The sequence below is a fragment of the Pyrus communis genome, chromosome 10, assembly GCF_041283825.1.
Source record: "Pyrus communis isolate YQ-2024b chromosome 10, ASM4128382v1, whole genome shotgun sequence".
In the NCBI taxonomy this organism is placed as follows: Eukaryota; Viridiplantae; Streptophyta; class Magnoliopsida; order Rosales; family Rosaceae; genus Pyrus; species Pyrus communis.
In genome coordinates, this window is record NC_142574.1 from 9,286,442 (window position 1) to 9,305,107 (window position 18,666).

At 37.8% G+C, this 18,666-nt stretch overlaps 2 protein-coding genes across 2 annotated transcripts; both read left to right on the top strand.

Moving 5' to 3' along the window:
- The first annotated feature begins 16,197 nt into the window (after positions 1-16,197).
- On the top strand, positions 16,198-16,675 carry LOC148693483 (uncharacterized). The gene is made up of 2 exons (XM_088678026.1): positions 16,198-16,360; positions 16,458-16,675. The coding sequence occupies exons 1-2, from the start codon at positions 16,198-16,200 to the stop codon at positions 16,673-16,675; spliced, it is 381 nt and encodes a 126-aa protein (XP_088534152.1).
- Positions 16,676-17,539: 864 nt separating this feature from the next.
- LOC148693484 (uncharacterized) lies at positions 17,540-18,010 on the top strand. Its single transcript, XM_088678027.1, has 2 exons — positions 17,540-17,606; positions 17,937-18,010. Exons 1-2 carry the CDS (start codon positions 17,540-17,542, stop codon positions 18,008-18,010), a joined length of 141 nt encoding a protein of 46 aa, XP_088534153.1.
- Positions 18,011-18,666: the final 656 nt, after the last annotated feature.

The window sequence follows — 18,666 nt, forward strand, 5'->3', positions numbered from 1 at the left end:
TTGAAATTTAGGCTTTTTACCTATTACCAATTTGAAATTTCATACAAATTGAAATACCAATTCATTCTTACCAAGTCAAAATGACGTTCCAAAGTTACAAAGTACTTCATTTCATACTTATATTTCTAATATAGTCTATTATCAAATTACTTAAATTCAACATTCAGCATGCATGCAACCATAATATATATATATATATATATATATATATATATATATTTTTTTTTTTCCGGTTCGGTTCGGGATTCCTGAACCATTGAATATGTAATCTCGATTTTCGTACCGAAAGGTTCATGATTGGTTCGGTATGGATCCCAAAAATTTCAGTATTATCGGTTTGAGAATTTTTCGATATGGGATTGAATTTTTTTGGTTTGGTTTAGGATTTTTGGGAAAAATTTCCAATCCTATAATTACCACAACAAGGTTTGCTTCTACTAAGGATGAACAACTACCAATCTTTAGGTGACATGCTAATGTGATTTTGTGGAAAAAGGAAATTAAACATACACCAATCTTAAATGGAAAAACACACTATGGAGACGCTTGGGATGACATCGTGTACGATATGAGGTCGGTGATACGGCAAAATGGCTTCATTAAAGGATTGAAACAATCGTGAATAGTGATTTCATTGAGAAGGGGAATAACATTGAAAATCAATTATTAACTAATTTATGGCCATGAAAATTTGCGAAAATTATTATAAATAGTTGTCTTGACGAGTGCTATAACTTTCGTGAAGGATGGTATTTGAAAACCTGCACCTATAATGCAGAGTGGGTAATGGCCAATAATAACCTTCGGTTTGTTGTTTTCGTTTGCGCTTTGATAGGGGATCGTCGTAAGGTGTTTTCGGTACTTCTTTTTTCAAAGTATCATCTTTTAGTGGGTTGTAAAAGATGAACGGTTCGAATCGTCCACATAACATTTAGACATTTTTGGTTTGCTCAAATATTGCTCATGTTTTCTATGTTTTAGAAGCTTAGTAAACACCAAGCAATATTTCAACAAACTACAAAATTTCGAATGCGATGTGAATGATTCTCTTTTGTAGCCTTCTAAAAGATGATACTTAGAAAACCAAATTGCCTGAGAAACCCCAAAGGCGATGACCAACAAAGGCGTAAACGTAAACGATAATTCGACAGTTACCATTGCCCACAACAGATTCTGCATTATTGATATGCGGGTTGGACTTCCGTCCTTCATGAAAGTTGTATCCCTTGTCCATACGAGCATTGCTATTTTTTTTCATATTTTTTTTCTTTCCATTTATGAATTACAAATTTATGGCCAATCTAGTGAAACCGCTATTCACTAGCGTTTCGATCATTCCAAGATTTCAAAGCGCCATATGACTGTGTCTATCACGTAGAGGATGTCATCTCGAGCGTTTCCATAATTTTTGGGGATTTTTAACATTTCCATATTATTTTTGTTTGAATTTTTATTCACTAAAAATTCCATATTCCTAGCATTTTCCATGCTGCATTATTTGAGCACACCACATGGATACTTCAGGTGTCACATGCGGGCAGGAATTGAAAAATTTGGGGATCCTTTTCCCTCCAAATCCTTTGGTCCTTGCAGCAGGCAAAAAAAAAAAAAAAAAAGGATTTTAATCTCACATTTTCACCAAAATGGGCCCTTAATTGCTCTCAACATAGTTCATTAACTCCCATCTTGCATCTTTATCTAATGCCCACCTCTCCTTGCATCTTTAATTCCCAACTCTCCTTACATGTGTGCTAAATCAGTAACTCAACTCAATCATCCCAACACCACTTAAGTGTTATTGGAATCAATGTTCATAAGCTGTCATAAATATTCATAAACATTTATAATGTGTCACAACTTCTATAGGCCAATTTCGAACACTGGTGCTACACTGAGTTTAGAAAACAACCATGGTTTAAGATGACCGTACCCCGATCTGTAGCAGACAAAAACAACCTCGGTGAAGGAAAATAAAATAAAATTAAAGGTATAATATCTCAAACTCAACCCTTATTAAGGGTATAATATCTCAAACTCAACCCCTATTAAAGGTCTAGTATCTCAAACTGACCCTTATGTTTTATTGTGGTATGAGAAGTGCGAAAACCAACCTTATAAATAACTAAGGTATGTGACAGCATATGAAACCTTGACATACTTTTTATGAATTCTTTTGAACGTTTATGAATTAAAAACTTTTGGCGTATGAAGTAATGACAGTTTTAGAAGCGAACGGTCGTGATATGAAAACTTGTAAGCGTCTATGACATTTGCTCTTATGTTTTTTAACGTATTGCATTTTCGGTTAACATTCAGAAATAATAATATGAGCAAATATTTAGCGATCACAAAAAAAAATATAATAAGGATTCCAAATTCGACTACTAAGTGGTACATTCCCAACAACAAAAGGAAATTTGACAAAAAACATTATGTCGCTCCGAACAATGTAAACCTTAAAACGTAAACCATCATAAACGTCAAACTTAACAATCTAAAACATTACTAAAAACATGAAAACATAAACCTTAAATCTAACCATTATAAACCTTCATATGATACCAAATGTTCCTATTCATCACTAGTTTTCAGCCACGGCATGACTACAACCTACACCTTTACCTAACGAGTCTTGGCTTTTTTTTTTCTTTCTAGCGGACCCTCAATCACATGAGTGACTATCCTGTTGTGGTTCTTTGAACCCACCATTGACTCGTCCCTTGGACCATCTTCCTTGATAATTCCTGATTGAAGGGAACAAGAGATTAGATCATCATCTGTGTTTGGCAATGCAAGCCCTAAACACTTAACACCCTCATCTGGCAGCACGTTCAGATCATCTCCGAACATCTTATTCATGAACCAACTAATCCTTATCTTCCTTATCATATCCATAATTCTCTATTGATGTGTCTCACAGTATGAGCAAACCTCGAAAAGATTTTCGTAATTGATGAAAATTCGTAGCTCTTTATCCCCGTTGACCACTAGAACTTGCTTGAGTGGCAAATGAATATCCACATCTATAACCACCCTAATGGCCATTGGATTCAGGGAATTAATAAATGCGGCATCAAGCCTTATAAGCCAGCCGATGGATTGAGTGATGTTCTTCATGATTTCCATCTCCCTAAACTGCATTGGTATTCGAGGGATTTGTTCCCACACCTTCAAGTAAGCTATAGGGTTTGATTCCTTGAAGTTTTCCATCCACCTTTCCAAGTGGAAAATCTGGCCTCTCATATATGAATGATGCCTTTCAAATAAATACCCCACTTCATCTTCGTTAGTGAACTCCAACGTGTTGGAAATGTGCCCTAAAGCCAATCATATGATAATACTTTACAAACATTTCACATGTTAAACTAATCTAGTTTAATATAAATGGCAAAGATTATTGTTTAAAGCCGTCTCATATAAATGTTATATGCTTAAACAATAAGTCCAAGGAATATGTAATTAGGAGAATGTGATCTAAAGAAGTTAGATTCATGAGACCATTCTCTTTCGTATACATATCCGAAATGTTCCTGATTATAAGATTGCCAATTGGGCATTCACAGTCCGTTAAGATCAGTATGTGCTATGTCTTCTCTGAAAGAGAGTGACTGGTCTCGAGTCATTGGTGTGACTGACACCAAGACAAGCATGTAGGTGCTCAATAGAGAATGAGTCCACTGAACATGATCAACAAGGAGTTTTTATACTTATGTCACATGAGAACTCATGGTTGGGATAATTTAAGGTCGTCTTTTGACTTGAGGCATCATAGTTGTCTTATGGTTAGGTCCTTGATCATTGACTATATCAAAGTCACTCTGTCAAAGGGTGTCCACAACATAGTTGCGGTTAAGTCACTTAGCCATGGAGGTAAGTGAATGCACAACAAGGGATCTCTAACCTTCAAATCCTTTGAGGGAGAATACTCTATGATATGATTAAGAATCTCTGGCCAGAGTATGAATGAGATTTAAGAGGTCGTTCCAAATTATGTATTAGAGAAAGACCGTATTGCATTGTAATCCTAAACTGAATAGGTTCTCCACCTCTTCTAATTAGCTTGGGTAGCTATGACATACTGCTAGGTGTCACTCATGGTTTATGGAAGCCCTAAAGGTGAGTAATCACTAAAGGGAGAATTGAAAATAAGTTTCAATTCACACTCGATTTGAAAAATTCTAATCGCCCACTGCCTTGCTAAAAGGAACCTAATGGATCATACACCGAGTAAGGTAGAGAATGAAGAAACAATGGAGATGAGTAAGGATAATTAAATGGTTTAATTATTTATGGCTAGGATTAATTAATATGTTAATTAATCAAACGAATAAGTTCGTTTGAGACCTCAAGTTAGTTTTGGGCCGCAAGGCCCAATGTGATTTGAATGTCAATCTAATAACTCAAGTTATATGACAACTTGAAAAAAAAAGGGCCTTAAAGCCCAAAGAACCCAATATGGCCGGCCATAAGAGTGAAGGGTAATGAACTTAATTTAATTGCAAGTTTGCCACTCAAATGTGAGGAGGTATAAATGCATATTTATAGCCATTTCATCATAAGGGTTTTCTTTGGAGAAAAGATGAGAACACAAAGCTCTCTTGACTCTCTATGAGGTCGGCCACCTTGGAAGAGATTACTAGCATCTATCTCTTCCTAGGTCACTTATCTCTTCATCAATGCTCTCCTTGGTGTGGAGACTTAGAGGTTCTCTATTTTGGGAACTTGGAGAATCCATTCAACCATCCTCCTCTAAGAAATCTAATCCATTCAACCATCCTCCTCCAAGAAATCTATGGAACAAGAAGTAAGGAATGAAAACCCTTTCTCTTGGGTGATTAGCCTTTGCTTATGCAAAGAGGAATCAACAAAGATATAAGATTTCTCAACTCACTCTGCTTTTGAGTTGAGTCTTGGTTCACCATAACTACTAGGCCTTGAATGTCATGGGTGAAGTTTTGTTTTTGAGTGCATACAAGCATGATTCCAACCTTTAATTGTTAGTTGCACGCATGGATGTTGCTCAAATGAGCTTGTTTTCACAAATATTTCCTTCACAACGCAAACCAATTACGGTCGAAATGGTCCACAAAGATGGTATTTTTAACACCTTCAATCTAAGATAGAGTGAGTTCCATGTGGATGACATCAGCTTTCTCGGGTTTGCCACACACTTTCCCCATCAACACCATTGTCTTTGCATGCTCGACTAATGGTGGACATGATGTTGATGTCAACCCTTGCGACACCTCTTTCGATTATGAACTTCCATTGTCACTTTTGACAACAAAATGAGCTTCCCCTCAGTTAGGAAGTGGTGGGATTGCCAGTTAGGAAACCTGGGCATAGAGATTGATCTTCTAAGATAGGAGGACGTTACAACAAGTTGGAAGTTATGAGCCATTGCTATTGTAAAACAGTAACTTCCAATTTGCAGTTAGGGGTTTGAATGAAGAGATAGTAAGTGTGGTGATGTGATGCACAAATAAGAGGACCAATAAATACAAGTATATGGTAACGTGCACAATCACACGAACAAGTAATAATGATTGCAAATGCCACATTATATGTGCATATATGACAGTTATGTGTGCATGTACAATAAGTGGTATTTATTCCTAGCACTGGGTTTCCCAACTTGGGTGTTTATGATGAAGCCATCAGTTTAGTACTCTTCGAATGATGGGTTATGAAAGGTTATGACAATAAAGTCTGCCTTTGAAACTCAGAAAAGAAAACCTTAACTTGTCGAGGTGGGAGCCTATGATTGGGTCCCAATTGGGAAAACCAAACGTTGAAGTCAAAGTTCCCCACCCTCATCTTCCTAACCACCTGATTCAACATGTGAGAGGCTATGATTTCCATGTTCTTCATCAAGGACGATATTGCATATCCTTCCACCACATTGCCACCTAAAATTATGGATGTGGTTGCGTCATGGGAGTGCCACATGGCATTTCATGTGTAATAACAAAATTTTGAAAAAAATGAAGTGTAATTATTAAAAAGGATGATAAAATATGAAGATGGTAGGGATGACATCTAGTATGATATGATTGGGTTCATACGCCAATATTGGGGTGTGAACCAATCGAAACAGTCATGAATAGTAATTCAACTAAGATAGGACACTATTTTTGAAAAAAAATACAAAATGAATTTGAAAAGGGAAAACTGTGCAAAAATGGTGGAAACACTCATATTGACAAAGGCCAATCCCTGTGTACAAAGGATTGAACTCAAAAACTTTAACCCATCGTGCAAAAATCAGTCACAAAAACTAACCATCAGATTTAAGTTTTAGGTTGATGCTGTCATGGTAATCGTTGTTAGGGTTTATGTACCCTTATTTTTGTCAAATTTTCTTATTTTGGTGGATTGCGAGAGATGAACGGCTTGGATTGTTTACATAACATTCGAAACCGATCATATTTTACCTTTTTTTTTTTATTTTTTTTTATTTTTTCATTTACAAAAATGTTGGTATTGCACATGCAATTTCACGTGGCATCCTCTTAAGGCCGCCACCTGCATCATTTTAGGCAGCAATTCTAGGCGGCAAATCAAAATTAAAGGGGACCCTTGAAGGAAGTATTTGTGAAAACTAGTTCATTTGAGCAACATTTCTGTATGCAATTAACAATTAAAAGGTGGAATCATGCTTGTATGCACTCAAAAACAAAACTTTACCCATCAAAATCAAGGCCTAGTAATTATGGTGAACCAAGACTCAACTCAAATCTTAAAGAAAAGAGTTGAAACCTTTATAGCTTTGAAGCACCTCTTTACTTAGCAAATGATATTCACTTATGTGAGGGCCTTCTTTCCTTAGTCTCATTGCTTCTTGACTCCATGGATGTGGATGGAGGAACTTCGGTTCTTGGCTCCATGACTTCTTAGATGGATGAAGGAATGGATTCTCCAAGTTCCCAAAACAGGGAACCTCTAAGTCTCCACACCAAGGAGGACATTGATGAAGAGATGAGTGACCTAGAGGAAGGAAGATTGCTAGCTATATTCCTCTAGGGTGGCCGACCTTTATTAGAGAAGAGAGAGCATTATGTTTTCTTCTCTTCCCTTAGAAAACCCTAAGGATGAAATGGCTAAAAAGTTGCCTTTATACCACCTCACAATGGAGTGGCAAACTTTCAATTAACACAAGTTTGCCTACCCTTCACCCTATGGCTATCCTTGATGGGTTTATTGGGCTTTGAGGCCCTTTGTGTGTTCAAGTTGTCAAAGAACTTGAGTTAATGGGTTTGACATTCAAATCCCATTGGGCCTTGCGGCCTAAAACTAACCCGAGGTTTAGAACAAACTTATTCGTTTGATTAATTAACATATTAATTAATCTTAGCCATAAATAATTAAACCATTTAATTATCCTCACTCATCTCCGTTGTTTCTTCAATCTCTACCTTACTCGATGTACGATCCATTAGGTTTCTTTTAGCTAGGCAGTGGGTGATTAGAACTCTTTAAATCAATTGTGAATTGAAACATACTTTCAATTCTCCCTTTAGCGATTATACATCTTTAGGGCAACGACAAACCATGAGCGACACCTATCAGTATATCTTGGCTCCCCAAGCTAATCATAAGAGGTGGAGAACCTATTCAGTTTAGGATTATAATGCAATATAGTTTTTCTTTAATACAATACTCTTGACCACATTGTTTGGTTTGATAGTTTATTCATGTCAACTATCCAATGCAATTCTCTTACTTATATAATTACCTTGAATGTGATTTGGAATGAATTCCTTAATCTCATTCATACTATGGCCAGAGATTCTTAATCATAATATAGAGTATTCTCCCTCAAACGGTTTGAAGGTTAAAGATCCCTTGTTGCACATTCATTTGCCTCTGTGGCTAAGTGGCTTAACCCCAACTATGTCGTGGACACCCTCTAACGAAGTGACTTTGACATAGTCAAAGATCAAGGACCTAACCATAAGACAACTATGATGCCTCAGGTCAAAGGAGTACTTTGCATTATCCCAACCATGAGTTCTTATGTGACATGAGTATGAGAACTCCTCATTCATTGTGTTCAGTGGACTCATTCTCTGTTGAGCACCTACATGCTTGTCTTGGTATTGGTCACACCAATGACTTGAGACTAGTTATTCTCTTTAAGAGAAGACATAGCACATACTGATCTTAACAGACTGTCAATGCCCAATTGGCAATCCTATGTTCAAGAACGTTTAGGATTTGTATACAAAAGAGAATGGTCTCATGAATCTAACTATTTTAGATCACATTCTCCCAATTACATATTCCTTGGACTTATCGTTTAAGCATATAACATTTATATGATATGGCTTTAAACAATAATTTTTGCCCTTTATATTAAACTAGATTAGTTTAACATGTGCAATGTCCGTAAAGTATCATCATATGATTGTCTTTAGGGAACATTTTCAACAACCCTTTCCTTCCTAATCCCTCGATTTTCGAACATTCTCGCAAAAGGGAATTTTAATTCTATCTTATCTCTTAAACCATCCCTTACCTAATTGTATTCCACTTATTTCAACCGATCCCAACCCTTTCAGCTCTGCAGTTCCATTAACTGCACTAAATCATGGCAACACCACCCAATTTGACTCCATTCTAAATCAATACACCAGCAGCACCCAAAACTCCATCCCAAATCCTCTTAAATACACCAATATCCATAACTCTTCCTCCAATTAATACCCCATCTCCTAAAACAAATCCCATCATCTTTAATACATCTAATGGCAATTGTGTTTGGCTTACACCAAACTCTAAATCTTAGCATCCAATCACCGTGAATACACCTACTGCCAAGGAATCAAACTGTGGCAAGAAACTGCCTCATTCGAAGCCAGGTTCTGCTATGCGTCTTTACAAGCGTGTGTTTTCAGGTAGACATATCTGAACACAATGTATTTTGTTTTGGAAGAGTGTACACCTTGAGTTGGAAGAGGAAATCGAGCATATTCGTGGGGAGTTGAGTACTATTGAAACACACAACTGAGACTTAACGATGGAGGCAACTAGGTTGCTATCTAGTATCCACCGCATGAAACACTTGAATGAAAATTATCTAATAGACAATTCAAAGGGGGTGCACATTTAATGACATCTAAATTGATCATTTACGAATGGAAAGCAAGGACAAGTCATTGGACAACACTTGCTTTGTCCATGATACATTCCTTATATAGTTGCACAAAAAAAAGGTAAGCAATTGGAAGGAGTATTGTTGACAAACTAGTTGGAAATCTGTTTCCATCCATTTATGGCTTGTTGTGTCATTTAATGACATCTAAATTGATCATCTATAAAATGCAGGCAAGAACAATTTCGTAGCCATGGTTTAGGCACACATGTCATGGCTTTCTCAGGTAGTGATGATGATTTTGATGATCTGACCTATCAAATTATAAAATCAAAGGCCAAATTTTCTGCCAACTCACGCTCTATCGATGAATGGCATTAAAAGGGCCTCGAAAATGAGTCCACATTGGTTGTATTACAGCAATAGCTGAACAAGGCGTTGTGCAAATCAGCAAAGTATAAACGCCTAATACATAGGCGAAAGCGTAAGTATGAAACACTAGTTGAAAAAAAAAAGGAATATTTATGTCATATGTCAATCTACTCATGGCAAATGAAACATCTCCAAGAAGAGTGTGACTCCGCTTTCTGTGATGGGTTTGAGAAATTTTGTTCTTATCTTTCTCGGGTTCAATCTGGATATGATTGGGACTGCATTATGGCCTCGCAAATGGAAGACATCATCAGAGATGGTGGTGCGTACACTGAACATAAGTACGTGAAGATGGTTCACAACACACACAAGGATGCTTAGCCTCATGTCTCCCTTCCTATATATTTGCTCCAATACTAATTATGTACATTTTCTAGGAACTTTTGTAACTATATCGTAATTTCAAGCTTAAGTAAGTATTGCAAGTACAAGTTTCATAGGTGTTCCTATGTATTCACAAATATTCATACGATCTCATAACATGTCACCCGTAGTTGATCATACATTCCATCACTGCTGTGGTCCACACAAACTTTGAAAAACCAACTGTGGTCACATGTATATAATAGTTCATCCCCCTACAAAATTAACACATGTTGCATATAAAATGAATAGCCACAATCTAATTATTCACACCGCTTTAATGGTTAGTCATTATATATTCGTAAAAATCATCTAGTACCCCTGAATTACCACCCATACGTTCCGTGTTACTGCTTTGGGTTGGAATTGAATTAGGCTCAGGGTCAGCAGTTTCATTTCGCCCGGTAACATCACCAGGAGTGGGTGCTCGATGTCGCATGTGTGCGTTCTTTGGGCTTGCTCTTGTAAGAGTTGGATAATTACAAATCAATCCAAAGTTTTTCAAATTTTACAACCACAAATAAATTGTCAACCAAACCATAAGTGATATTTCATTTCATTGCATTGCATACCTTGTGTTTGGTCATGCACAATTCTTCTTCCCACCCTTGCGTCTCTGACTTTGACTTCACTTCTCATTTTACTTGTCTTCGAAGCCCTTTTTCTTTTAACTTGAAAGGGAACTTTAAGCACCTCAGTTTGGGAACTCCTACCCCCTGTGCAGTTTATTTCTTTTCTAACCATGGTTACCACCACCCAAACAGTTCAGCTTCGTATCCAACATTTTAAAGTCAGAGATAGAAATACAGTACATTCCTTCGATATTATCACCTTGTCATTGTCAGCGTGTTTGCCCACTTCTTTCTCTTCCGTGTCCAAAACAATGTTGCATTTGGCAGCTTAAAGCCACATTTTCAGCATTTAACACTCTGGCAGAAACTTTATTTGTTTCATTCTCAAATACGCCATTCTCAAATACGCTAATATGTATCGACAAGGAAGTTCCCCAAACTCCATCTCTTTGTAACTGCATTTAGCCTAACTCGAGGTTGTATCAACCACCAACCTTTTCATCTTTGTCACCCTCGTAGCCCTCTCAAGTACTTCGTATGCTGCCTCATTCTTGTGGTCGGACTACTCCCTCTAGAAACAAGTCAAACTCTTCAATTCATCCACTTGAAACTTTTCAAACATAAGCAGTGTGTACAATTTGGCCATTTGCTCTTCCATTATCATACGAAGCTGCAATGGAGGGGCATGATTTTCATCAGTATGATAACCAACCACCTCTTTCTAATGTTGCCGTCCAAGGGCTCAATTGAATGAATGATGAATTCAATCAAAGAATGCTTCATGTGCACATATTGCTTGAAAATGAAATGACAACTGTAGGCAAGTCAACTGCTCCACATCTCGACGAAAAAAACGTGCTTACAAAATGTCGAAACCTATTGTGCACACAAGTCATAAATGTCCTGAAGCCATGTTTTATCGACCAACTCACGTTCTTCTACCAACACCTTCCACCTTGCCTCAAATTCTTTTTTGCTTTTGATATTACATATGTAATCATGCAAATCCTTGAAAGCACCCCTAACCTAACCTTTGTCAATGAACTTGTTAGTAATATGCCCTATGTAGTACCGATAAAATGTGGTTGGTAGTTTGTTGCCAATAGCCTTTGCTATGGCTCCACCTAGATTGTAATTATAACTTTTGCTGGCTTACCCGACATAGCCTTAAGCATTTCTTCAAACCACTCAAAGCTCTTGGTTTTTTTCATTTGTCAAGTATGCTCAACCGAATACCGTGGTTTGACTGTGGCTGTTAACTCCTAATAAAGGAGCAAACATCATCACGTAAACATTGGTGTTGAAAGTGGTGTCAAACATAATCACATCCCTAAAGAAATTCCCAAGTGTTCAATCTCCATCTTGAAATAGAATGAATCATTTTTTTTCTTTCTCATCCTCAAAATGCTCTTTCAACATTTTGGCATCATGCCAGATTAGATGAGCTCGCAATTAATATTCCACCATCTTGACTTGGTGATGGACTTGGGTGGTAGTCTAGAGATGAATCATCGTCTTGAAATATACTCCTTGTGGCATTCCTTCGTAAAATGTCATTTTTCTTACCACGTAAGTATTTTTTTCCTCTTTGGAGTGTATTTGTCGAGGTCCTCCATCATCAAATTAATTTTGAACCTTTCTTGCTCCCTATCCCCTTCTTCCTTCATGGCCAAATGCATTTGGGCCGATTCTTCTTGCCGAGGACACTGGTTTTCGTTCATTCTTGCCATTTCGCTAGCAAATTGTGCACATATCGGATCCTGGGACTTCCCTTTTCTCTTTCTCTTTGCTTCCTTTTCCTTATCTCCACCCAAAGGCCCTGCAGAAGAAGTTGGGGTCATTTGTTCGACACCTTCATTGTCGAAAAAATTCACACCTTCATTGACATCATTTGGGGGTGGGGCTTCACTATGAAATAATCTTCCACATTGTTGGTTTTCATCGGTTCCCCACCTAGGACAATCCTTAAGGATGTTCCAAGCATGATGCAACTTAAAAGCTTGATTTTTTGGTGTAGTTCTTGTCTTGTAAATTGCCATTGCTTTGTCACCCTATGCAACAAATACATAAAAACAATTAGTTGCAAAATACTATTATGTACATGACAACTAAAATATCAACAAAGAAACTCACAATTTCTGAGGTGCTCCTTCCACTAGGCATGTCAAACATGGCTCTCTCCAAGCTTCCCTTCCACAGAGTGCACACTTTGTTGATAATCTTCCATCGATCATAAACACCACCAACTTCCCTTCGACCGGCGTTGGAGTTTTCATGGAACTTATCAATGATTTTACCCACAAAACCTTTCTATTTTGATTCGTGCCGACGACACCATCTTCGCTAACAGAAATTCATGCCAAACATAAAGCAATATCTTCGTGTAAGGTCCAATTACGACCTCTAACATGCTTTTTTGCCATCTTGAAAAATTTGGAAATGCGAGGAAATGTTAGAAAGAAAAATTGGAAGAATTGTAGGAGAAAAGTGAGTTTTGTGTGGATGTTTGAACAAATACATAGGTATTTATAGAGTTTTTGGTTCAATTTTAAGTTAAATAATTATTTTGAATTATTTTAGCCGTTGGATTTAAATTTGGACCGTTAGATTTGATTATATTCAATTATATTCGATCTAAGCCGATAGATTCAATAAATATTGTAAACATGAAAAATTCCTGAAAACAATAAACAAGAATACGTGTACAAAATATATTTTGTATTAATTAATTTTGGGGTTACAATCTCTTTGTAATTTGATCCTCTGATTCTATCTTCGTAGGGTGTATGTTTGTGGATGAGCTGTTGATCCAAAGGGTCGTCGGGGCTTGATCTAAGGCTGAACAGTTGTTGAATGGGTCTTCAAGGGGCGTTGGGCTTGATCTTGAAGAATGGGTGTATGGGTTTGTTAATTTTTGTTAATTCAAAGGGTCGTTGGGGCTTGATCTTAGGATGAACAGACGATATACGATGAACACTTTCTTCAAGGGCCGTCAGGGCTTGATCTCGAAGGTTGAAGGAAGTTTCTTCAAGGGCCGTTGGGGCTTGATCTTGAAGAGGGATTTGACGAAGAACAAAGAGGGTTTTACTGATCCTTCGGGATTTGCTTGAGAGCCTTTAGAGTTTCAAAGCTTCAAGGTTTTGGTGTGATGTAAATTCCTTTTCTTTCCTCTTGATGGAGAATGCTATTTATAGGCCAAGAGAGTGAATCACCACCATCCATTTTTTGGTGAAGTGAGTGGAGTTGGTAGGTGAAGTAAATGTGTAATGTAGGTGAAATGAATGGAGTTTGTAGGTGAAATGAATGTGTGATGTAAGTGAAATGAATGGAGTTTGTAATTTTAATACATTGGTTAACATTTATTTCACTGAAATTTCGGTGTCTACAAATATATAAATATAAAACTAAAAAAAAAAAAAAAAAAAAATTGAACCTGGACCATTGGATTAACCAACGGCCCATTTAAACCGAGCCGTTGGCTAAAGAAAAGTAGTCGTTGGGCTAGTTGATGATCTATCTGACACTCGGGGGAACAACCCCATGTGGGTTTGTTGGATTTCTGAAAAGGCCCAGCACGTGTAGCACGTAGGCAAGTAGAGGATGGGCAGTGGGCTTCACAGACCCAGTTTCAATCTCAGTTGGTGGGGCCTATTTTGCTTTATGGCCTAAAATTGGGCCGGTATTTGACCCTTATATGAGTTTTAGGTTTTAGGTTAATTTTGGGTCATGGGTTGGAATGGATTTTTTTTGGGGGGGTGGCGCGGGGGGAAGGGAAATTTTAGGTTTTAGCTCATTGTTGGAGACGGTCTAATGACTCGTTCATAAACTCGGGAAGATGGTCTAATGACTCGCTTATAAACTCGGGAAAAGACTCGAAGCTTGGGAAATTAGGAATAAGAGTGATGGTTTTGTGTTGCTGAATTGGATTTGTTGAGGTAGTGAGGCTGGTATTATAGTGAGTTGTTGAAGAAGAGTGAGTGTGGCAAGAGTGTGGAGATTGTGGAGACTAAGTAGAAGGACCATGATGGGTTCCATTTTAATAAACCAGGTTCTAACAAGGCCGTGGCTTTGCTTAAGAAAATTTCTTCCTTCATCAATCATGATATGTAAATGCCTGAAAATTGATGGTAGTTTTAATTAATATGCAAAACCATGCAACTTGAACTTGTTGACTTTTGTGTATATTCATATAATCTTAGGATTCTTAGTTTAGTATGATTTGATAAATTATTTCTTTCCTTATTGATAGGATTGTAACAACTTATAAAATCCTCATTGAGATTTGAATAGACACACTAATTATTCCAAAAAAGCATTCTCTTCTCGGCACCATATCCTAGGTTAGAAAAGAAAAAAAAAAGATGCGCATCCAGTTGTGTAGTGCCATATGACCAGCGAGCAATGTTGTCGTTGCTGACCCGAGTCCACCGTGTTGATCCTGCATTCACCCACCACAACCCGCTGCTGCATCACGAGCCCAGATTCGAATGCCCCAGATTGAAAATAGCTTGACCCACAACCCACGGATATGCACGTTGCCGCAACAACCATCCTTCTGACTTGCCACCACCTCATTGCCTGCACCACTTTGCCATCTGAGGTTTTCCCCAGATTTCTGCAACCTACATCATACCCTCTAACCGTGCCACCACCTCGATGTGAACCCACACCCATCTGGAAGTGCATCCACAAAGAACTTCAACTCCTCCAGATCATATTGCATTTGTTTATTCGAATCTGCACATTGATTGAGGACCCTCGAAAAAGGGCAAACATACAAAAAAAAAAAAAAAAAAATTTGTGGCTGTTTGTTTTAGGCCCACAAGACCAAGGAAACATTTAACGGTTAGGCGTTTCTAAGATGTGTGGACGAAGCATGCGAACCATCCATACAGACAAGGATCTAACGACTAAAATGGATGAGCTCACCAGTAGAATCAAGTCGCTATGGCCTGGTGCATTTAGAAAATTTTAATTTTTTTTTATTCAGTTAGCATGTTTTGTCTAAGGAAGGGAACCAAGGAGCAAGCGGGAAAGATGGGTTGGCCTTTCCGCACACTGAAGAGGGAAAGAGAGGCAGAGAGAGGGAGTGGGAGTTTGGAACAGATTTGAGGAGGATTGAAGCTGGGTTGTAGCTGCGACCCAATAATTCCCTACTTTAATTTTTTTTTTTTTTTTTTTTTCGGTGGGTGTGCTTTTTTGGGAAAGGGAGAGGTAGATTAGGGTTGTCTCCTTCGGGAAAGAAGGGCAGAGAGAGAAGTGTTGAAGGGTGAGTGCTGTGCTCGATTTATAGCCGATTGAAGTTGTGCTTGGATTGTAGTTGACACAGTTCATTCATCCACAACCTCAACAGAAACCCAGATTGTGAAGGTGAATGTTTGAATAATTGCAGGACTTATGTTATAAAGCATTTCCATTCCAGTGTGGCATTTTTATTTTTTTTAATTTGGGACTTGAAACCATAATGGTGGGTGGTTATCAGTGGATTTGGTTGAAATCATGAAAGTGGATTTTAGATATATAGGTGAAAAAGTTGTGCTGGCTTGTGATAAGTTGTGTTGTACTTGTGTAACTTTGTTGCAAGTAGACATTGAAGTATAATTCGATGAGGGGTGAGGTGGAAGTAGAAGAAATTGTTGTTGAAAGAGAAGATGTAGATGTAGGAGATGAATTAGGTGTAGGGAGGGATGAATTTGTTGTCCAAGAGGAGATGAAAAGTTGAAACCCAAATTAAGAATGGAGTTTGATTCGTTAGATGAAAGGTATAGGTTTGACAACAATTATGCACTTGCAACGAGGTTTGGGAGTCAGGAGCATAGTAGTAGAAAGTCCATTGATGGTGAATATTGGTTAAGGAAAGAATTTGTTTGTTGCAAACAAGGGAAGAAGAGGGACGAAGGTAATCCCAAACCTAATAAGAAAGGAAAAAGAGGAGATGCTAGAACTCAGTGAAGGTGAAACTTGTGCTGAATAAGGGAAGAAGTTTGTTGCAACAGTTTTCAATGAAAGGCACAACCACCCTATGTCAAGTGTGTCAGACTTATTTAGATCACATCGTCGAGTTTCGAAGGCAAAGAAGGCGATGATTGAACAATGTGCAAAGGCCAATATTTCCATAAGTAAACAAGTGGCTTTGTTGGAGGTGCAAAGTGGAGGAATTGGAAATATTGGTTGCATCCCCAAGGATATTTACAACGTGGAACAACAGTTGTGAGCTCATCTAATTGGGCATGATGCTGAAATGTTGAAAGAGCATTTTGAGGATGAGATTTATTTTATTTCAAGATGGAGATTGACAAAGGTGGAACAATTGGGAATTTCTTTTGGGCAGATGCTAAGTCACAACATGGTTATGGCCTTTTTGGTGATGTGATTGTTTTTAACACCACTTTCAACACTAATGTTTATGGGATGATGTTTGCTCCTTTGTTAGGAGTTAATAACCACAGCCAAACCACAATATTCAATTGGGTATTCTTGAAAATGAAAAAATTGAGAGCTTTGAGTGGTTACTTGAAGAAATTCTTAAGGTTATGCTGGGTGAGCTGCCAAAAGTCATAATTACGGTTCAAGATGGAGCCACAGAAAAAGCTATTAGCAGTAAACTACCAACCACTTTTCATTAATACTGCATATGGCATATTAGTAACAAGTTCAATGACAAGGGTTGGGTTAAGGGCACTTTCAAGGATTTGAATGATTGCATTTGGGACATCGAAAGCAAAGAAGAATTTAAGGCAAGGTGGAAGGTGTTGGTACAAGAATATGAGTTGGTTGATAAAATGTGGCTTCAGAACATTTATGACTTGCGTGCACAATGGGTTTTGATATTTTGTAAGCACGTTTTTTCTGCTGAAATATCTAGCAGTCAGTGTGCCATAATGACTTGCAACAGGCTATGTGAGTTGGTTGTCATTCATTTTTCAAGCAATATGTGCACAAGAAGCACTCTTTAATTGAATTCATCAATCGGTTCAATTAAGCCCTTGGACGGCAATGTCAGGAAGAGGTAGTTGGTAACCATAATGATGAAAACTTTGCCCCTACATTGCAGCTTCGCATGCTAATGAAAGATCCAATGGCTATATTGTACACACAGTTTATGTTCAAAAAGTTTCAAGGGGAGGAATTGAAGAGTTTAGCTTGTTTGTTAACGCAGTAGTACGGGGATGGCAATGAGGCAGCATACGAAATACTTGGGATGGCTTTGGGGGTGACAATGATGAAAAATTTTATGGTTGATATGATCTGGGTTACACTAAGTACAACTGCAAGAAGATGAAATTTTGGGGACTTCCTTATCGACACATATTGGCGTATTTGAGAATAAATAGAGTTACTACCAGAACATTACATACTGAAAAATGTGGCTTCAAACCGCTAAGTTGCATTGTTTTGGATACGGAAGAGAAACAAGTGGGTAAACACGCCGATAATTCTACCGTGTCCAAAATAGATCAGTTTTAAAAAAGAAGCTTCAGACTTGATTGACAAGGTGATGATGTCGGAGGAAGGTATTGCATTTCTGTCCCAAACTTTGAAACCGTAACATACGAAGTTGAACTGTTTGGGTGGTGGTAACCATGGTCGGAAAAAAAAAAAAAAACGATTGATAGGGGGTAGGAGTTCCTAAACTGAGGTGCTTAAAGATCCCGTCCAATTTAAAAGAAAATGGGAATTGAAAACAAGTACAAAAGAGAAGCGAAGTCAAAATCAGAAACGGCAGTCACAAGGTACGCAACGTAATGAATGAAATATCACTTACGGTTTGGTTGACAATATATTTGTGGTTGTAATATTTGAAAGAACTTTGGATTGATTTGTAATTGTGCATTTCCTGCTAGAGTGAGCCCAAGGAACTCACACAAATGACATCAAACCCCACTGCTAGCGATGTTGCTAGGCGACATGAAGCTGCTTATCCTGAGCCTAATTAAATGCTAACCCAAAGCAGAAACAATAAACTTACAGTTAGTAATTCAGAGTGCTAGTTATTTTTTACAAATACATAATGAATGATCATTAAAGAGTGTGTGAAAATTAAATTGTGGCTATTCATTTTGTATGCAAGATGTGTTAAATTTGAAGCGGGATGAACTATTATTTACCTATGGCCACAATTGGTTTTTCAAAGTTTGTGTAGGTCACAGTAGTGATGGAATGTGTGATCCACTGCGGGTGTCATGTTATGAGATCGTATGAATA